This window comes from Balaenoptera ricei, chromosome 6 (assembly GCF_028023285.1).
Source record: "Balaenoptera ricei isolate mBalRic1 chromosome 6, mBalRic1.hap2, whole genome shotgun sequence".
NCBI lineage: Eukaryota > Metazoa > Chordata > Mammalia > Artiodactyla > Balaenopteridae > Balaenoptera > Balaenoptera ricei.
Genome location: NC_082644.1, coordinates 100,120,512 through 100,143,660, shown reverse-complemented (window position 1 = coordinate 100,143,660; position 23,149 = coordinate 100,120,512). Strand labels below are relative to the sequence as shown.

At 37.1% G+C, this 23,149-nt stretch overlaps 1 protein-coding gene across 1 annotated transcript in view; it reads left to right on the top strand.

The window, feature by feature from the left end:
- The window catches only part of SVEP1 (sushi, von Willebrand factor type A, EGF and pentraxin domain containing 1), a 181,643-nt gene that overhangs the window by 96,617 nt on the left and 61,877 nt on the right, over positions 1-23,149 (top strand). Inside the window, exons 15-25 of the mRNA XM_059925285.1 lie at positions 1,561-1,725; positions 2,605-2,838; positions 5,088-5,249; positions 6,547-6,708; positions 12,137-12,298; positions 12,993-13,084; positions 14,136-14,232; positions 15,825-15,938; positions 17,177-17,290; positions 18,146-18,347; positions 21,189-21,346. Of these exons, the coding sequence (XP_059781268.1) occupies positions 1,561-1,725; positions 2,605-2,838; positions 5,088-5,249; positions 6,547-6,708; positions 12,137-12,298; positions 12,993-13,084; positions 14,136-14,232; positions 15,825-15,938; positions 17,177-17,290; positions 18,146-18,347; positions 21,189-21,346 (1,662 nt within the window). The remainder of the gene's footprint in view (positions 1-1,560; positions 1,726-2,604; positions 2,839-5,087; positions 5,250-6,546; positions 6,709-12,136; positions 12,299-12,992; positions 13,085-14,135; positions 14,233-15,824; positions 15,939-17,176; positions 17,291-18,145; positions 18,348-21,188; positions 21,347-23,149) is intronic.

The window sequence follows — 23,149 nt, the reverse complement described above, 5'->3', positions numbered from 1 at the left end:
ATGTATCTAAAGGATTAAAAATGCTCGGACCCAGAAATTCCACTTCTAAGGATATTTCTCAAGATAAAAGTCATGCTAATGTACAAACATGTACCACATTTTATAAATTCTAAGATGTACACTTTTCATTTGGACATCTGTGAAATTGGGATGTGTCTTCTCATTGATGGTGTCTTATACTTTATGAAATAGTGTATGTACAAGGATGTTCTAAAATTTTGAAATAACCTAAGAGTCTGAAGATAGAAACCTGCTTAGTTTGTAGTATAGCTATAGAAGAGAATATTATGAAAACGTTTGACACAGAAATATTATAATATATTTTTGAAAAAATTTGAAAAACAATTACCAAATAATATACATATAGTATGATCTCGTTTTGTTAAAAGTGCGGTACATTTATTTTTATTCTAGCTATATATATATATATATATATATGTATGCATAAATGTGTATGTGTGTGTTTATATATTCATAGAAAAAATTCTTGTCTAAAATGTTATGGTCATTATTTCTATGTGATGGAATTATAAGTAATCTTTTATATTTTTCTCTTTGCTAATCTGTTTTTTTTTCCTATCAACGTAATGGCTACATGACACTTGTGGGACAAATGTTTAAGTGAAAAACAAAAATATTGATCCCAGTTCTTTTTAATGGCCCGAAACATGAATTAAGTTAAAAAAAAAAAAAAACCCTCAAAAACCAACTTACTTAAGTGGACAAGCCTGTATAAATAGAATTTGATGTTTAAAGCACCTAACTAAGCAACAACAGTATGCCTAGATCAATATTAATATCATTTACTATCACTGAGGTTTTAGAATGAGTCAAATATGAGCTAGATAGTTTGCATAAATTAGTTCAATTATTCCACAGGCAAACCTATGAGGAAAGCACAATTATCTCAGTGTAGACACAAAGAAACTAAGATTCAGAGAGATGAAAGGAGCTTGACTAAGATTGTGCAGCCGTACAACATATATGAGAAGCCATCACAACGATATGGAGGGCATCTAAAGAATCACGTGCAGCCACGCTGCCTCCAGCGTAGTTTCCTAACTACGCAATCATTTAACTTACATGCTGCCCTCAGAAACTACCCCCACCTTTGAAATATAATGCAGATATGCAGATATTTGAACAGTCTTCACAAAAGGAAATCTGTTTACATGCATTAAGTTTATAACGCTGATATAAAAAAGCAAGAATGGAGCAAACCCTGAAGGGAAATAGGAATTGATTAAATCTGTACCTCCTCCCATTTCCTCCAAAGTTAAGGTAATTTATTATTAGGTCAAGGATAGAATGTTTTAAATGCCTATATAGCTCTACAGAGATTTTGCTTTATACTTTTTACGGAATTCATTGGCAATCTAAACTTAACCTGAAGCGCCTAAAGCTACAATATGGTATTACAGACGAAACCTCGTATATGGTATATTATGGGCAATTTAAGCAATGATCAAGGACAGTTTGATTTGTGGCCTAACATTAGAACCTAAACGCTGATAAAGGTGCAAGTGTAACTTCTTTTGTCTCTCTGCCCCAACTGTCCAGGACCTGGCGGCTGGGCTGCAGCTAACAGGCTGGATTACTCTTACGATGACTTCCTGGACACTGTGCGAGAAACACCCACGGGCGCTGGCAAAGCCAGATCTTCACGGATTAAAAGAAGTGCCCCATTATCTGACCACAAAATTAAGTTAATTTTTAACATCACAGGTAAGGATAGACTATCTATTTGAAAAGGTTAATATAGCGGGGAATTCTTGGTTGGAGACCTGTTTTTCAGATTTTCTATTTGTTATCATTATTAGGAAATGACCCTGGCACTGAAAATTAGGGCAAGCACAATCAACCAAGTTTCGTCACTTTTTTCTTAATATCACAGATGTATTTTATAGTTCCCATAGCAACAAGCCCCCTGCTTTGTGCTCATCTTGACATGATGAACTACGGTGTGTTTTTAAAAAGCGAGAGTTTGCAGGAATTTAATATGTAATCATGAAGAACTCCACAAAAGGGTGATGTAGATCCAGCATAGGAGAGAAAGATTAAAACCAATCGTGTTGTTCTTAATATTCTCCAGGTACTAGTTGCTCAGTAAGTGGTGTTTAAGTTTCAGTTTATTTTTCCTGGAAGATTTTTTTTTTTTTAAATAAACAATTTTATTTATTTATTTATTTATTTAAAGAGTGGTAACTATTTTTTTTAATTTATTTATTTTTGGCTGTGTTGGGTCTTCATTTCTGTGCAAGGGCTTTCTCTAGTTGTGGCGAGTGGGGGCCACTCTTCATCGCGGTGCACGGGCCTCTCACCGTCGCGGCCTCTCTTGTTGCGGAGCACAGGCTCCAGACGCACAGGCTCAGTAGTTGTGGCTCACGGGCCTAGTTGCTCCATGGCATATGGGATCTTCCCAGACCAGGGCTCGAACCCGTGTCCCCTGCATTGGCAGGCAGATTCTCAACCGCTGCGCCACCAGGGAAGCCCCCTGGAAGATTTTTAATACGCTATTTCTCTTTGGTAAAAACTCACTACAAATGGCTTCCTGCAACACCATGTGTGTGTGTTATGTTTTCTCTTGTTTCGTTTTTATCTCAGCTAGTGTGCCCTTACCCGATGAAAGAAATGATACCCTTGAATTGGAAAATCAGCAACGACTCATTAAGACGTTGGAAACTATCACAAATCGACTGAAAAGGACCCTTACTAAGGAGCCCATGTATTCCTTTCATCTTGCATCTGAAATGCTTGTAGCTGACAGCAATTCCTTAGAAACCGAAAAGGCTTTCCTCTTCTGCAGACCAGGCTCCATGCTGAGAGGGCGTATGTGTGGTAAGACTTCTCCCTGTAATCAAAAATATTCGGTGCCTATTGGGTCAAATGACATGGATAGAGTCGTTTTACAACTCTAAAGGGATATTGTGATGAAAGCTACATTTTCTTATTGTTACATGCTTAGTGTCTCAAAAGTCTAGATAACCACTATTGGTCACGACAAGAAAATTATTTTAGGTGAGCGACTCAAATCTTAGTTTTATTTATAGATCTTTAGACCTCACAGCTTTCAGCAGAAACTCATACTTTCTGACCGCTCATGTGTGCTGGCTGAGCCCGTCTCATGTGTTTAATCCTGTTTAGCTACTGTACGAGATACCATTCTTATTAAGTACATTTTATACATGAGAAAACTGAAGCCAGGGAGGCTAAGAACTTACCCAGTAAGTCTTACCGTTTAAGACAGTAAGTGTTGTAGCTGAGATTCCCACCCAGTCAGCCAACATGAAATTCACATAGCATAAACTGAACCATTTTAAAGTATACAGTTCAGGGACTTCCCTGGTGGCGCAGTGGTTAAGAATCCGCCTGCCAATGCAGGGGACACGGGTTCGATCCCTGGTCTGGGAAGATCCCACATGCCGCAGATCAACTAAGCCCATGCGCCACAACTACTGAGCCTGTGCTCTAGAGCCCGCAAGCCACCACTACTGAACCCACATGCCACAACTACTGAAGCCCACGTGCCTAGAGCCCGTGCTCCGCAACAAGAGAAGCCACCGCATTGAGAAGCCCGCACACAGCAAAGAGTAGCCCCCACTCGCTGCAACTAGAGGAAGCCCGTGCACAGCAACAAAGACCCAACACAGCCAAAAATAAATAAATAAAATAAATAAATTTATTTTAAAAAGTATACAGTTCAGTGGTATTTAGTACAATCGCAATGTCATTCAACTGTCACCTCTATCACAATTCCAGAACATTTTCATCACCCCCAAAGGAGACCTCAGACCCATTAAACTTCCATTCCCCATTCTCCCTCCCCTGAGTCCCTTAGCTTTTACCCCTATTTTAGACTGTCACTATCTGGATCAGTTCCAGTCTCTTTCCCAAATAAGTCATTATTTATAGATGGTGGGATCTCCTCTAACCAAACTCTGTACGCTCAATGGAACCCACTGACATGAGTCTTCTGTTAACCTCTCTGTAGGTTGGGGCTCTTGTGTCCTGGTCGGAAAACCTTCCTCAACAGTTCTTACTGCTATTCCCAGAGCTCAGTTGAGTTTTTCACAGTGTGATAAACCCAGCCCATCAAAAGCACATTAACGTTGTCTTTCTGAGCCTCCTCTTGTTTTTTCTCAACTTGTGAGTGAAAATCAGGAATTGCCTTGGCCAACATTTTGCATTTCTCAGTGTGGTCTTCAGACTACCTGTGTCAGCATACCCTGAAGTGCTTTCAAAATGCAGCTTGATTAAGGCCCCATCCCAAAACGGATGCATCTGACCCCTTGGGGTCAGGGCATTGGAATCTGAAATTTAATAAGTTGCCAGGTAATTCTTACATACCTTAACACCTCAGAATCACCCAAGTGATTCTTTCAGGTGTCCTCTCTATAAAAATACTAACTTCGATAGCAGGCTTTCAGTGAATTTAACATCCCACTTTGGTCTCAGAAATTCTGCACTCCAGGCCTCCAAATAGTAGACCAAATCTTCCAGGAAGGAAGGTTCTAAAATTGTCCTGTTTCCTCGGAGCCTTTGGGTCTGAGGATGCCTCAGACTTGCCTTCAGTGGGCAGTAACTCCTGCAATCAGAGACAAGGGTCGACTTAAGTCACTTGTTTTAGGCTCACCACCTTTGCCTGTTTTTATTTCTAGAAATAATGCTATAATGGACACTCAATTTCGTAAGGGAAACCATTCAGAAGAACAGCTATGAAATCATTTTTAATATCTCGAAGCCCCAAATTAACCTAAATATTCATTGTTTTATCTTCTTCTTCCATGAACTGTGTGTTTCCAGAATAATCTGGTTTATTAGAGCTTTAACCCACACTTCAAAGCCCCCATCATATAAACACTAAGCTTGGTCAACAAGAATTTGCATTTTCTCAAAAAAAAAAAAAAGAGTCTACTGTTGGTTTAGAGGAATACATTTCTGGAAGGTTTATCATGTGCGTAAGCCTCTGGCAGTAAAATTTAACCCATAAACAATAGTATCTGGAAGCAGGCTTTATTACTCTCATGCCTTAGGGAAACAGCGCATTCCATACTATATTCAGTGTTTCCTGCTTGTTTTCTCTTCAGTTAATTGCCCTTTGGGAACCTACTATTCTCTGGAGAATTCTGTCTGTGAAAGCTGCTTGATGGGTTCCTATCAAGATGAAGAAGGGCAGCTTGAGTGCAAACCCTGTCCAACTGGAACTTACACTGAATATCTCCATTCAAGAAGCAGCTCGGAATGTAAAGGTAGGGGCTTAGTGCTCATTTTAACCAGAAGCCTAAATTTTGTTTCCAGTTATAAAATCTCAATGGCAAATAGGATGAAATACGAGCATTACCAAAAGCAATTTCATTAATTGCTTTTTTCTTTCTTTTAATTGCAAACTGTTACTCACTTTAGAGAAGTCCATTTATCTTTCCTTTTGCAGCAGTCCATTGCTCTAGGTCAAACTCCACTGTCAAGAACTCTAATCCACATTCATCAGTTAACCTGGGTGTTTTATAGTGAATCTCACTTTAATTGGTGGAAAGGACTTTCATGGCTCTTAGCAAGCATTAGGCTGCTTTTTGTTAGAATAATATTTGATATGATGAGATTCACTCTCCATTTACTTGGAAATGAATAACTACAGGCCCATATGCACCTATTCTTGCTACTAAAGTATCCAGTCCTTTCAAAATATTGTTACTGTTATTCTCAATGAACATTCCTGATGGAAACATTTCCTTTCACACTTAAAGTTACAGTAAGACACACCTGAAAGAAGGAATTGCAAAATTGTTCCTCCTTGCCTGTTGTTGCCAATGCAGGTATGGGTACTTCATGACACATGTAAACTTGAGAGCAGCGCTAGGTGATTGCAAATGCACTAAAAATGTTAGCAGCGCTGAAAATGAGAGTCATCCGGAGGAGAAGGGCAGAAGGAAAGGACAGTGCACTGGGAATTGGGGAATCTGGCCTTAAGCCCGCTCTACTACAAAACCATTGCTATGAGTTTGGGAAAGTTGCTTAATTAACCTCTCTGGGCCTGATGCTAAGACTACTTTTACTTCTTCTCTGCCAACCCTCACATGAAATGGTGTCTGTAGGGAGGACGAGGTAAGAGGGCCAGTTCTTATTTAGAGTGAAAAAGGTGCCAGCATAGTCATGAGACTCTAGCTTAATCGGGGGTTTTGTTTCAGTCACTCAAGAGAACAGTGTACAAGCTGAGAACTTGTACAAAAACAAGCTTCCCCGTGACAGCTTGATCTTATGAGAGTGACTTTCTGAGATGCAGATTTCTAACTTCACCCAAAAACTGTTTGTCGACATTTTCTACGTGTCAAACACCGTGCTAGGTCATAATACAAGTAACTGGAAATGAGCCTAAGACTTAGTATACAGAAGTATGGGGAGTCTAAAATATAACATGTATGCTTGGAGTTCTTCGTGACCTTCATTCTATCCTAAATAAATTCAAATGTGGAAAATCCTATTGTACACAGTGCTAATTTTGTATAGCTGATGTCATCGTTATTAACCACGTTACATTTTTCGTTTTAGCTCAGTGTAAACAAGGCACCTACTCATCAAATGGGCTTGAGACCTGCGAATCTTGTCCACTGGGCAGCTATCAGCCAGCATTTGGTTCCCAGGGATGCCTCGTATGTCCAGAAAATACTTCAACTGTGAAGAGAGGAGCCGTGGACATTTCTGCTTGTGGAGGTTAAGTCTTAGACATTGCTTTTTTTTTTTTAAGCCTCCTAGGTTCTATGCATGGAGGAGTGGAATCTTTTCAGCAAAACCATATGTCTACTGCATGCAAAGAATGTAAATAACTGTCTCTTCATAGAGAGTTTCCTTCTATTCGGCCAGTCAATACTTAAGTGTAAACACCCATAATATAAACACTGTGCTGGTACCGTTAGGAACACACAAGAAGCACAAGACTTGGTCCCAGCCCTCAACATTTGTAACCATGTGGCCACATGATATGATAGAAATACATCTCAACTAGGAACTTAGATTCCTCGGGTATAAAATGAGGTCTTATCTAATGTTCCTTGAAACTCTAAAAATACCACCTCTGAATTGTAACGTTCATTCCCTACAGTTTGAAGATTTTCATGAGTGATTATCCACTCTGGCTGCATACTAGAATCATTGCACATTTACATCAGTATTTTAAAAATACTGAAACCCAATCTCTGCCCCCCCCAGATATTCTGATTTAAGTTTTCTGGTTTTCTTCTGAAGTTCCCCCAGGTGATTCTAAAGTATGACTAATTTTGGTTCTCAAATGTCACCATGGAGAGTTTGTTAAAACACAGAGTGCTGGGCCCCAGCCCCAGAGTTTTTAATTCAGCAGGTCAGGTGTGGGGCCTGAGAATTTGCATTTCTAACTAATTCTCAAGTGATGCTGATTCTGCTTGGTCCAGGGACCACACATTGAGAACCACTGGTTTAAATAGAAATATAAAGATTAGAGTTCTATTTTTCCAGTAGTTCTAACATCCCTACCAAGTACAGTTTTCCAGCAGTGAAAAAACTGGAAGCCATAAACAAAAGTAAAAGATGAAAACTTAGAATGACGGTGAAACTAGGTCTGACAGTCAAGGTCAGTCTATTGCCAGAAACTCCAATAAACTGCAATGACTTTGCAAATTCAGTGGAACTTTGCAAAAAATAAAAAGTTGTTGGCCTCCCTCTGCTACATCACTGGGAACAGAACAAGCATGCCTGGCTAAAAGATGACTTTTTAAAAAAATTGTGTGTCCTCCCCATTCTTTTTTTTTTTTTTTTTTCCCTTGATCTAGTTTCTTTTTTTTAAATCAGTCATCAGTTTTATACACATCAGTGTATACATGTCAATCCCAATCGCCCAATTCAGCACACCACCATCCCCAGCCCACCGCGGTTTTCCCCCCTTGGTGTCCATACGTCTGTTCTCTACATCTGTGTCTCAACTTCTGCCCTGCAAACCGGTTCATCTGTACCATTTTTCTAGGTTCCACATACATGCATTAATATACGATATTTGTTTTTCTCTTTCTGACTTACTTCACTCTGTATGACAGTCTCCCCCATTCTTAATACCCTTATTGAAAAACCTAAGGTCTATGGCAGTCTGAAAGTTTAAACTCTTCCCTTACTGATGAGTGATGTTTTTAAGAAGCCAGTCTGCTGGTTCCCCATTCCCTCAAGCTACACACACACACATCCCATGCTCATTGCACCCCAATCATATATACATCTGCATCCAGTTAGAGGCTGAGATTCCTAGAAAACAAATGCTTAGGCTGTTTGAGTGTAGTGGTGGGGAGGGGACGGGGAGTGTCCAGCATTGCATCCTGGGAGTCGTAGTCCTCATAACTTAAGTGCTACAGGATATACATACTATGAGTAATAGGTTTTATATGCTCCATCGGTTTGAATCTCAGAATTTCACAGTAGATGAAAGCCTCTTAGACTTGAGGAATTGGGCGAGCAGTGTTCATCAGCCTAATGTTTCACTGATGAGAAGAGAATTTAACTAGGACCTATTTGAAACTCATAAACCATGTGTGTTGTGTAATACCAGCTGTGGATTTTTTTTTTTTAATTAAAAGTCAAACAAAACCTCACATTATGGTTGAAAGAGATCTGCCAAAGACTATTATTTTGTCAGTATACAAGCTAACTATGGAAGAAAGTCTGCAGGGAAAAATCCGCGCCCCCCCCCCTCTCCCCGCCCCTCCCTCTCCCTCCCGTCTCCCTCTCTCCCTCCCTCCCTCCCTCCCTCCCTCCCTCCTTCCTTCCTTCCTTCCTTCCTTCCAACCACAAAAGCAACTAGGATTTTTACGGTGAAACAAGTTCATATTTGACAAATTTTTATCCTTTAACTTTCCAAATAAGCCTTGAGGTTTTCTAATACCAAATTACTGCAATTAAGTAATTATAATTCCCAGAAAATCTCTAAACTTCTGGTAACTGTTCCATTTCTCCTAATATTCCTAGCATATGTTTAACCACAGTCTACTTGTCCTGAGTAGGAATTGGTAATATTTGGTAATGACACTTTCCCCTGAGGTGCTGGATAAACACCATTTTACTTTTACTTTAAATTTAAATGTGTGTGACTTCTAAAACAGTCCCTTATATATTTTCCTTAGTTTTCAGCCAACCCCTTTTCTCTCCCTCTCTCCCCCTCCCCTTCTTACTTTCTCTCCTTCTCCTCTTCTCTCTTTCTGTACTGATTTATGTTTTATGGGCATGTTGTACAGTTTATCTTATTTTTTGCTGACATATCACTTTTTGCCTTCTTTGGCCTGTTGAACTTAAAATATCATTAATAAATATAGCAGTTCTCTTTAAGTATATTACTATGTTAGCATAATGTAACATTCTTTATACATTTCACCTATTGTCACTTATTAGGATATTAAATAGTCTTGAGTACTTGGTTACAGAAGAGTCTGAAATTTTCCATTTTATAAAAATGATTTTTATCAAAATAATTAATCCCACAAATGAGTTTTTGGTGATGGTGTTGTTTACATATGGTCCCAACAGAAGGAAAGATTATTTGTGGAACAGGATGGTAACACTTCTTAGCCCAACCCTGTAGGATGAACTTAAAAGGAGGCTCAGAATACAAGGCTTTGACTTCTGGCTTTGTCATAGGAAACCAATGGCTCCAAGGCTGTATTTATTCCTTTACACTATCAGGGGACAGACATGTGAGGTTACATTTTTCCCTGGTCATTTCAGTGCTTTATTTTTAATTCTATTTTTGATATCACTTTTGGCATATTTGGATACTTTTTTTCTCTTTCTCTACAGTAGAAGAGGTGAGAAGAATTTTGTTCCATTTGTCTTGATTTAGAAACCACAGTTTCTCTGGCCAAGGTTCAGAATGAAACTTTCTCACATCTTTTCTTATGACATTAGTCCATTAGGAACTGTGTCATGTGTGTATGCCTGTGTGTGTATTTAATACTGTACTGTGTACTAGATAGTGCTATTATTATGTATATGTGTATGTTTATACATTCATATATGTGTGTGTATGTATATGTGTGTGTGTGTATATATATATATGTACTGCATATATAAATTATATATTAAATGCTGATTATTCACTCTTGGAAAGTATATTTGTGATGACAACTGTCTGCCCTTGGAATGTAATTTAAACTAATTTCCACATGAAAGTTTATTTTACACTTTCTAGGTCAAAAAGCAAAGTATAGACATCACAACACCATGTTTGCTATTTTGAGATGCTAATTGGCTTATTGATTTTTAATCTTAAGATTTTATTATTACTATATCTTAGTATAATTTTTGACAATTATAGTATAATTATGTGCTACAACTGACAGTATAATTCTGTCAGTTTTTAGGGGCACAGTCTTTTTTTCTTTTTAAGGGTAAGATTGTACTGAAAAAAGTTATATGGAAAAAAACAGTTTAATTCATTATAGCATCTTGGGTTTAAGTGGCAGCATTTATATTTCTAGCATATCATGCACATTCATAGATATCCTCTCAAACAGAAAATTTATACTTTGATCAGTGGAAGATTTATGCTTCCAATTAACTAATTAGCTATTTGGAAGGTACCTTTTCCAAATAGACAATCATTTTTGGAAACTTGGGAATCAGAAAACCCATTTTAAACTCCTATAGGTTTATAATATGTTTGTGCAAAGCCCTGTCTACATCTAGTAACAGAGTAGATTATTTTATTCTTGGTGAAACAAAGATACTTGTAGTTTAAAACTCTCCTTGAATATAGCAAATGTAGCCACCAGAAATTTTTTTTTCTAAATATGCATTAATATCTATGTTATCTTCTGTCATCTCTTGATTCAATTCTCTACTTTTTGTCAGTTGGGTACGTAAAAGAGCTCTTTTGCAAAAGATTTGCCTAGCTGTTTTTGCTTAAGAAATTTGATCAAAGCGTCTTGAGATTACGACAGATGTGTTATCATTTACTTAATGTTTATTGTCATACCAATAAAAAAGAGATGCCATCACTTGGAGTATCCTGCTCCCTTGAGCTTCAAGTGTATCTCTAAAATTTTCAACCATATTGGTAATTATTTCTGCTATACTAATTTTTATTATCAAGAATCCAAAACCTAAATGATAAGTATGCTGATATCCTGAGTAGCTGTTTCCCTGTGTCCTGTCTCCTATACTTAATTTTATGCAGACGAGTCTTAATAGTTTTAGTAGTGTTCAGCATTTATAATGGTTTTAGGGCTCACCCAAATGACTCCAGATCACACACTCTGCCTGAATTTGTCTATGGATCACAGTCTAAAACCCCAACCCAAGGATTTAGTCATGGGTACTCTACCCCACTATCCCTCTGCCAAATGTAACCAAAATTTATGTTTGGGGCTGTTTTCTTATATTCCACCAAATCTTGGCAAGAGAATTTCCAATTTGGTTAAAAGATAATATTCAACTGCATGTTGTTTACGAAAAGCATGTCTAACCCAAAATGACATTAAAAGTTTTAAAAATAAAAGACCCCCCAATAAATAATAGACAACTCTACAGGGGAAATAAAAATTTCTGCCAATGGGACTGTAAATTACATTATTTAAAGATTTGAGCATGACATATTTATGGCTTTAAATTGTCATATCTTTAGCTCTAACTACTCAACTACTCAAAGTCAAATGTTATCCCAAGGAAGTAATCAGAGCTATATTAAAAAATTTATATAGAAAATTTCACGTCAGCATTATTTATAATAGCAAACTAGTAGAAACAACCTGAGTGTTCCATAGGAGAGGAAATGTGAGATCAATTATGGTCTGCCAATGAGATGTAATATTTTTCATTTATTAAACACCATGTTACTGAATGATTTGGGGAATGATTTGCTTATGATATAAAGTTAAGTGGAAAAATCATAACACAGTATTATATGGCCAATTCTGATTTTTACTGGGTTGCTGTGTGTTGTTGTGTTGTTAAAGATGGGAAGGAAACAACAAAACATTTATCTAGGTGATAAAATGGTCTGGGTATTAAGTAAGTGCAAGAGAAAATATTAGCAATGCGATAGCTTTCTTATAACCAAAGGTTAATGCACTTCTTTTAGAGGTAGGGTATACTGCTCTGAAGCACCAATGATTTGTTCTTACTTTTGCAGTGCCTTGTCCAGTAGGAGAGTTCTCTCGTTCTGGGTTAATGCCCTGTTATCCATGTCCTCAAGACTACTACCAACCCAACCCAGGGAAGTCCTTCTGCTTATCTTGTCCCTTTTATGGAACTACAGCCATCACTGGTGCCAGATCCATCACAGATTGTTCCAGTAAGATGATATACTTCACTTCTCATGTAATCCTGTGTTGGAGACTTTTGTTCATCTCTGTGGTAGCTTCGATTCTGAATATTACTATTTTCAGTGCCTTTGGGTGTCTGAATGTGTTAAACTATCCTTTTGAAGGTCTTCTTGATGACAGTGACTCAAAGGTTCTTATTTTGGGAATGTCGAACTTGATAAATTCCAAATTTCTAAAAGTCTAGAATTTAATGACATAATTCCATCCATCTCTATGCTCTCTTTATATTACTGAAACAAAATATATGTGGCTTTACCCACTCTGAGAATCAGAATCTTGACCATGGTATTTAAATAGAGTCTGCTCCTAGAGAACAGACTTGCGGTTGCCAAGGGGGAGGGGGTTTTGGAGGAGGGGTGGAGTGGGAGGCTGAGATTAACAGATGTCAGCTGTTATATATAGAATGGACAAACAAGGCCCTACTGTATAGCACAGGGAACTATATTCAATATCCTATGATAAACCGTAATGGAAAAGAATTTTTAAAAAGAATGTATATATTTGTATAACTGAATCACTTTGCTGTACAGCAGAAATTAGCAGTAAAACAACTATACTTCAATTTTAAAAAAGAAAAAGAAAAAAATAAATAGAGTCTGTTTATTGGCAATATCTACTACACACAAATACGTTTTTCAGTTGTTTTCCCATTAATTTTATTAGGTTTTAGTTCAACTTTCTCAGCAGCAGAGGAAAGTATAGTGCCTGTTGCTTCTCCTGGACATATCAAAAAGAAGTATGAAGTCAGCAGTCAGGCAAGTCCATTTTATATTTATAAAATTTTCTCTAATGGAATGCTTGGAAAACAATTTGTCATTGTACATGTCCCACAGAGGAAAACTACCAGAGTTGAAACTTCAAGTAATCAAGACTCATGAATATTATCAATGAATAATTACATTTGCCTATGACTTATAAAATGAACTTGCCAAAAATGCAGCATTGGAAGTTCTAAGTACCAGAAATGGGAATTGTTCCCAGCAATGTCTGGCACAGAGAATTGTAGATGTGGCGCGTCTTTTGATTTGCTAATAATTAACATGTACCATGTACCATGAGCATAACCCATCATTTGAGTAAGAGCGTTTGGATTAACCAAAGCCCTTTTCCGATTAGCAGGAAGAGTTACTCAACTTTCATGAAAGTTATTTAAATATTTTGCCAGCAAAAATAAAAATCATTTATTGGAGTAAGTTGTGGGTTTTTAAAAAAATAGGAAACATAACTCATAAAACTTTTCCATTTATTTTTTTGAAGACGAGTTAAGAATAATTCTTTTGGGTGATTCAGCCATGACTCTGAATGCACCTTGCCCAATGTCATAATAAATTCCTTGGCTTTAAGTATTTTTAAGGAGGATAATGAAGTTATATTTCTTATTTTAACTTCCTACATCCAAACATACTCACTTATAAGGGCTTCATAAGTCATATTTGAAACTGCATGTAATGGACACAGACATATTAGAATCCACTGGCTTACTTTTAAAAATGATGCACAGATACCACTTCCAGAGATTCCTGATTTAGCTGGTCTGGGTTGGGGCCTGTCCTTAGAATACTTTTTAAAATGCCTTAAATGGAGCCAGCATTCAGCAACACTGCCTGGGTTTATCAGAACATCACTCAAGAATAATATATAGCATTTGTGCCCATATATGGCAGGTACCAGCGTTATGCAGGCAGCCGTCCAGCTGGACTCACCTGGAAACCGAAACCTGATGTAAACTTTCTAACTCCCTACTCAGAATTGCTTTGAAACAAATAGTGTTTTGTCTCTGATAAATTTCTTTTCTGCCACTGGTAGGTTTTCCATGAATGTTTCTTAAACCCCTGCCACAGTGGTGGAACCTGCCAACAACTTGGGCGTGGTTATGTGTGTCTGTGTCCAACTGGATATACAGGTAACACAGGAATGCAAATTTTCATGTGTTTTTCATACAGTATCATTGTGACTTGTGGTATCAAACTTTGAAACATTAAAAATAAACACCATAAGATACATTAGACTGTATAATTGCACAAAAGTTTGGTTGAACAAGACAAACGAATAAGTGAAAAAAGCATACATATCTTACGAATGACAGTTTTCTTTGCACATTTTGGGGGAAGAATAAAGAATCATCTTCTCTATGAAAAGTCACATCATAACTCACGATTTAAATTGGAATACGGTTCCAGAGGCCATGTCCAAGGTTGCATTCTAACACAAATTAAATGCATGACACTCAACATAGAACAGATTGTCCAGCATAAACATTTTTAAACAAACTCCAGTTTCTCTCATTTGCTTCACATGAATGGAAGTTCTTATGAATGGCCATGATTTGTTGCTTTATTTCTTTCTGGAAGCTGTGCTTAGAAAAACAGCGTGGCTTTGAACTTGATTATGTAGGAATTATGTAAGAATTATGTTTTCTTGCAGTTTGGTTCAAATCCAGCTCAGTCCAGAAATATAATTTTTGAGGAGAAATGAACTATATCTTAAAAAATTGCAGTTTATTTAAAATAATTTCCTGTTTTCTTCCAGAAATGCAGTTTTTACATGTTTTTTTCGAGTTTTATGCCACCAACATGAAGTGTTTTTAATGAGAAAGTGGTATTTAAATAATTCACCACAAAATAAGCAAAAGAGAAGTTGGAAAACGAAATACAGAATGTTGTCATTCCACTTATTTCAACATGTGCATATGTGCATGTGTGTGTGTTTCAATTCTTATAAAAATTTTTGTCCCGACATTCCACAAGAAATAATGAACTTGTCCTAGAATTTTATAAATGAGAGGTGGTTGAGAAAAGCATAATACAGGACAGTGATTCTCAAATTTTGACGTGCATCAGAATCATCTGGAGGACTTCTTAAAACACAGATTGCTGGACCCCAATCCCAGAACTTCTGATTCAGTAGGTCTAGGGAAGTTGTGAGAATTTGCATTTCTATCATATTCCCAGGGGATCACTCATGCTGTTGGTCCAGGGACCACACTTTGAGACCCCCTGGTGTAGAAGAACCTGGGTTTCGGCAGAGCTAGCCCATAGAAAGCCTGTGTGCACCCTATGGGAAGGTGCACCCCATTCTAGGATACCTGACATATGAGCTGAGATCTGGCAGGATTTAGTCCCGCCCCCACTTCCTCCGCCAAGTGGCCTTGGTAGCAAGTATATATGACTCTGTATTTTTCACTTTGGAATTAAACTAATTCCTGGCTCTATTTTATGCTTCCAGATTTCCCTTTTTCCCCCTCTACTTCTAACTTAGGATCTTTTGCTATCTTTTATGTATCCTTATAAGGATACCTTAAAGCTGTTTAGAGAGAGGTAATACCTTCATTAAATACTTAACTAGATGGTAGCTCTTAACAAATATTGCCCTTTCCTTCACCACCACCACTCCCTATAAATTCAGATTATTGGGATAATTATGTTTAAATGATCATGGTTCTGTTTCTGTTAATCCGCTCTTTGACTGACCTTCAGTGTCTGGTTTGCATTTTAGGCTTAAAATGTGAAACAGACATTGATGAATGCAGCTCACTGCCATGCTACAACAATGGAATTTGTAAAGACCGAGTTGGGGAGTTCATTTGTGAATGCCCATCTGGTTACACAGGTAAGGGGAAAGTTTCTCGTTCTTAGAATATTAACCCTGGAATCCTTAAAATAATGAGTTACCACCTCACACCTGTTAGAATGGCTATTATCAAAATATAAATGTCCATCAACGGAGGAATGGATAAAGAAGATGTGGGGGGGAGGTGTGTACACACACACACACACACACACACACACACACAAAATGGAATATTAGCCATGAAAAAGAATGAAGTAATGCTATTTGCAGCGACATGGATAGACCTAGAGATTATTGTACTAAGTGAAGTAAGTCAGAAAGAGAAAGACAGATATCATATGATATTGCTTATATGTGGGATCTAAAAAATATGGTACAAATGAACCTATTTACAGAACAGAAATAGAGTCACAGATGTAGAAAACAAACTTACGGTTACCAAAGGGAAAAGGAAGGGGAGGGATAAATTGGGAGATTGGGATTGACTTATAAACACTACTATATTTAAAATAGATAACTAATAAGGACCTACTGTATAGCACAGGGAACTCTACTCAATACTCTGTAATGACCTATATGGGAATAGAATCTAAAAAGAGTGGATATATGTATAACTGATTCACTTTGCTGTACAGTAGAAACTTACACAATGTTGTAAATCAACTATACTCCAATAAAAATTAATTAAAAATTAAGAAAGATAAGAGATAACAGTGCTGGCAAGGACATGGAGAAAAGGGGACCATTGTGAGCTGTTGGTGGGAATGTAAATTGGTGCAGCCATTATGGAAAACAGCATGGAGGTTCCTCAAAAAATTAAAAATAGAATTACCATACAATCCAGCATTCCCTCATCTGGGTATGCATCCAAAGGAAATGAAATCACTATCTCAAAGAGATATCTGTATTTTCATGTTCATTGCAGCATTATTCACAATAGCCAATGGCCAAGATATGGAAACAAGCTAAGTATAAATCAAGGGATGAATGGATAAAGAAAATGTGAGATATGTAGGTAGGTAGATAGATAGATACATACATACATAGATACATATAGATACATAGATAGATAGATAAATAGATATCATATATATAATATATATTGGAATATTATTCAGCAAATAATTGTATTTGGCAAAGAGCAAAATTTTTCACAAACATGTTAGCCATGATTTCCAATCGTTTTGCTCTTACACCTGAACAACTTGCTTGAAAACCGATTAGTCTTAAATTCCTTTCAGTTTTCTCCAGCTCAAATATTCTGTGATTCTTTGCAGGTCAACTCTGTGAAGAAAACATAAATGAGTGTAGCTCCAGTCCTTGTTCAAATAAAGGAACTTGTGTTGATGGCTTGGCTGGTTATCGCTGCACGTGTGTGAAAGGATACATGGGTAAGATGTTTCCATTCTTCCTAGTTGTCATAGAGTTCTGTAAAGCACCAGAAATCATTACATTTACGAACATTACATATATATATATACATATATATATATATATATATATGTATATATATATATATATGTATATATATATGTAATATTATATAAGTTAATATTAATTTTCTGATTTTACAACTGTGCTGTGATTTCATAAGAGAGAGTCCTTATTTTTGAGGAAATTCACACTGAAGTATTTAGGGGTAAAAGGGCATCATTTCTACAATTTACTCTAAAACAGTTCAGAAAAAATAATATGTTCCTGTACATGTGTGTATATATATGTGTGTATAGAGACAGAAAGAGAGAGAGAAGACATGAGTTTATATGCTAAGACAAACACTCAAGAAGGAACTGGAGTTAAATTATATATAAAATCATATTGCGAATGGATGCTAAATAATAGAGTTAAAATATCTATCTATCTACACTTAACTGATAAAGAAGAAGTCTAAAACAGAAAATGATCAGTGAAGAAAAGAGGCAAGGTCAAAGAAACAGAGGAATATTTTGAACTAAATTTGCTAGTTCCATTTTTTAACATTATCTCAATTAGATATTCATTGCTAATGTTAGTTTCAGAAAGAGGTAAGATTGAAAGAGCAGATTTTCAAAAACACAGTCCTAAAATGATTTAGAAAAGCCAGAGCTTGTTGAAGAATGGCTCTGAAACCAATTTGGTAGGCCAGTGGCTCTGCAGCCTCCATTCCCATCCTTTAGAAGCAGCATGCTCTAAGGAGTCGGCACCTTGATCCCAGTTTTCCCAAGGGGTTAACATGTGGGCTCGTTCTCGTCCTCATCCATCCCCAGGCCTACACTGTGAAACAGAAGTCAATGAATGCCAGTCAAGCCCATGCTTAAATAATGCAGTCTGTGAAGATCAGCTTGGGGGGTTCTTGTGCAAGTGCCCACCTGGATTTTTGGGCAGCCGGTGTGAAATAAACATGGATGAGTGTTTCAGCCAACCGTGCAAAAATGGAGCTACCTGCAAGGATGGTGCCAATAGCTTCAGGTAAAAGACTAAGTCTGGCTCCTTTCACTATTATTATTATTATCTGAACTGTTCAGTCATTCTGCAGTCTTTACAGAGTATTACTTTGAATTCCAAATCAGCCCTTCACAAATCCTAGCCCAAGGATAAGCTATGGTAGAATCGGTCTACCACCTGATGTTCTGATTTCCTAAGTCTTGGGTGAAGTCTATAATTTTAAAATAGACAACCTGTATGTTTTAAGTTCCCCAGTGATTCTGATGCACAGCCAGACTTGGAAACCACTGCTCTATACTTGGGAAGTCATAAAAGATGAAAGGAAGCACATTTATTCAGAAGCAAATACAGAGGCACTGTACAAAACCCAATTTTAAATGTTTTATATTTTAGCTGGAGTTTTCCCACTAGCTGAAATAGGAATTGTGCAATTCTACTGTCACAGCGCCACTCTACATTCTATAACCATGGTTTTCAAACTTTTATTTTTTAGTTTAGTAACCCTCGTTTCAGGAGAAATCTGAGTGTAAACAAATAAAACAATAAAAGCTAAACTTTTGGGGTTGAAAATAGTGGTGTTTTGGGGGAGAAAGACTCTGTCTTCCTGAGGCAGCTCTTAGGGAGCCAGTAGAAAACAGTTTGAAAACCAACACTTTTTTTTTTTTATTACTATCAAGTCTGCCCTATTCCATCCCCTTCCTCTTGCAGGATCTGTGGCTTCTGCAGTGCAAAAGACAGACTGGTCTTGCTTGCAAAATTTTAGGAAACTTTATTGCCCTCAACAAGCAACTGGTTCTGTAAGTTTTCAAAAGTTAAAAGCAAAAAAAAAAAAAAAATTCTACCCCAGTTGCAACATTTCCCAGTACTTTTCCGGTTCAGCCCCCTTCCATTACCGTCCCCTAACAGAGCTAGGATACTATCTGGAAGAAATAGGAAGCCAGTTCTGCCAGTGAGACTTTCACTCTTAATACGGAAATGAGGTCTTAGCAGGGTAGCATCATCTTTTCATAGGCTTTTTTATATCTTCTGGCATACAGCCCCTAACCATAGGCAATGAGAAATTTCCAGATGAACAGCAAGAGTTCCAAACTCTCCCCAGGGTCCAAAACAATTGATGCATACCAAATTTGTCTAATCCTAACTAGAGGAAAGGTGAAGGTAAACCCTCCTAATTCAAAAGGAATGTTAGTTGCCACCAAAGTGAATCTGTTTCATAGACAAAGATATTGAACTGCCATAATGATATCACACATGTACATATAAAGATGAGTGAAATTCTAGCCAAAATAGATTTACCCTCAACTACACAGAACTCCATGAAGATGCACGCCAATTGCAACTGAGATTTTCTTTTAAACCCCCAAATACCATTTATTCATATTATTGCCAGTATCAGAGAGGTCCCCATATAAACATGCTGGTAACAATATTAACTACATTTATTGGGCAGTTCCTTTTTAATTGAAAATATTTCAGACATACAGAAAATTACAAAGAATAATAAAAGTCATACACTCATCACAGTAATTATCAAACCTTAGCCTTTTGCCGTATTTGATTTATATCTTTTGTTTTTAAAAAATCAGATTCTAAAGATAGATTTGGAGTCCCTCCAAATATGCACACATACACACGCACATGCACAACACCCACACATATTCCTCTTCTTCCCCAATAGTAATCACTGTCCTGAAGTTGGTTTATATCTTTCTCATTCAGACTTTGTGTTTTACTACGTATATGCCTTCATAAACAGTATATAGTATAGTTCTACACGTTACGTTAAGTGGTATCATATCATATGTATATATATCCTTTTGTATTTTGGGTTTTGTTTTTTCACTCAACACTCTGTATTTTCAAGACTGATATATTTGGCTCTAGTTTGCTCACTTCACCTGCTGATTGGTATTCCACTGAATGATTATACCGTGGTTTATTTTCCCATTCGCTTCTCCATGAACGTGTAGAATGATGCTGTTGTGAACATTTGTTATGTGTGTCCTTGTGCACCTGGGCAGTAATCTCCTAGTTCACACTAGAAATGGACATACAGGGCTCTGGGAATACAAACTCTCCACTTCCCTTGACATTGCCAAATGGTAGTTCTACTCACTGAGATTTCCCACTTCATGACACCTTTGTCAGCATTTGACATCATTAGATGTGTTCTCCATTCTGAGGGGTTTAAATCGTTTGTTGCATACCACAGAGACTGTATGGCATACTGATTAAGAATAAGCCACTAGACTGAGGTCAAAGTCCTCTTCCACCACTTAGTAAAAAGAGGACTCAGGCAAATTAACCTCTCTGAGCCACGGTTTACTCATCTGTAAAGTACCTCATTGTTATAAAAATTGGATTAACATATGTGGATTTTTGTTTCTTCTAGCACTTCTGTGGGGAGAGAAATTCCCAATGTATGAATAATACTTCACCTTGACCAGAACTGCTTTATACTCTATTTTTGCTACTACAGTATCTCAAATATACGTTGTCTTAAATAGGTTTATTTGAATGAACTAAAAAAAGTAACAGTTAAAGCACTGTTTTAATGTGGAAAATATGTTTCAGCATTTCAGGGTTTTTTAAAAATTCAATTTAGTTAAACTGAAAAAAAAGAAAAACAAAAAGGATTCACCTATTTCTCCCACCTCCCACCCCCTGTCTCTGGCTTATGTTCTATAAGCTTGGTGTGTGTGTGTGTGTGTGTGTGTGTGTACACATATATTTAGATTCCACATATAAGAGAGATCATAATAGCACTTCAGCTTTTCAGAGTCTTTTGAGACAATGTTGTCATTGGAGACTGCTTCTAACGCCCTTTCTGCAACTATTCTGTTACAATATTTTGTTTTCTTTCAGGTGCCAGTGTGCAGTGGGCTTCACAGGGCCACACTGTGATTTGAACATCAACGAATGTCAGTCTAACCCCTGTAGAAATCAGGCCACCTGTGTGGATGAATTAAACTCATACAGTTGTAAATGTCAGCCAGGATTTTCAGGCAGCAGGTGTGAAACAGGTATATATGAACTTAATGTTATTAGTAACGATACTAACAATAATGATATAATAACAGTGTCAATTTTTACCTGCACCGAGCACCACCTATATACCAAAAACTATGCGAAGCATTTTGTACTCATTCTTCACAGCCACCCACTAGACTGGTTCATGTTATCTCCAGTAACACAGGAGGCTGAAGCTTAGAGATGTAAGGGAGAAATGGAGAAAAACGAATTTAGCAGAACTCTTCATGTTCTGCATGTTTAGAAAGGATGCTTTGATAAGTCAGTTGATTTAGAAGGTCAGAATCCATGGATATGTTTGAGAGTCAATGCTAAACTGCTTTCTCAGAGCACTGGAGTCTTTCAGCTGTAGGACTTTTGTTCTGTTGAGTGGGATATGCAGGATTGGGGCTCATAAAATGGAGAAGAGCCAGAGCCCTGAGCAGGGATGGAGGGTTGCCCTTGCAGTGACCCCCTCCTTCTCTCCTGCAGTATCAGTCACTCCACACATGTGCTTAGAGTCTCTCATCTTTAATGACTCCCCAACCCCACCTCTCCTTCCAACTATTCCCTGTTTCTCAGCTTCCTTTCACTGCTGAGTGTGTTTCCTGTCTTAGATACTCACTGATGATTTTATTTGAAAGAATTTGTTAGGGACTGGCGATCCAGTGGTTAAGCCTTTGCCCTCCAACACAGGGGGGGTGTGGGTTCGACCCCTGGTTGGGGAGCTAAGATCCCACATGCCTCCTGGCCAAAAAAACAAAACATAAAACAGAAACAGTATTGTAACAGATTCAATAAAGACTTTAAAAATGGTCCACATCAAAAAAGTCTTTAAAAAAAAAACAATTTGTTAAGAAGAAAACAGACTTCACAGATGCAGAGAACAAACTAGTGGTTACCAGTGGGAAGAGGGAAGAGGGGAGGGGTAAGTTGGGCATAGGGGATTAAGAGGTACAAACTACTATGTATAAAATAAATAAGCTACAAGGGTAAGCATAGGGAAGATAGCCAATATTTTATAATAACTATAAATGGAGTATAACCTATAAAAATTTTGAATCACTATGTTGTACACCTGAAACTTATGTAATATTGTAAATCAACTATATCTCAATAAAAAAATAATAGTAATAAAAGACATACAAAATACAAAAGAAGGAATATGTTATATATTTTGTAAACAATATGTATTTAATTTTGAAACTGCTTCTCAGATCATCATATTTACTGAAATGAGCTTCTTTGACAATAGTATTGCTTACTTGCTGCTTACCTTAGACAATTGAAAAATGCCTCACAAGTGCCTCATAATTTTCTTTTTATTGAAATATAGTTGATTTACAGTGTTTTGTTAGTTTCTGGTATATACAAAGTGATTCAGTTATATATATTCTTTTTCATATTCTTTTCCCTGCAGTATATTACAAGATATTGAATCTAGTTCCCTGTGCTATATAGTAGGACCTTGTTGTTTATCTATTTTATATATAGTAGTTTGTATCCGCTAATTCCAAACTCCTAATTTATTCCTCTCCCCCCTTCCCGTTTGGTAACTATAAGTTTGTTTTCTGTGTCTGTGAATCTGTTTCTGTTTTGCAAATAAGTCCATTTGTATCATTTTTTAGATTCCACATATAAGTGATATCATATGATATTTGTCTTTCTCTGTATGACTTACTTCACTTAGTATGATAATCTCTAGGTCCATCCATGTTGCTGCAAATGGCATTATTTCATTTGTTTTCATGGCTGAGTAGTATTCCACTTTATATTTATATATATATATATGTGTGTGTGTGTGTGTGTGTGTGTGT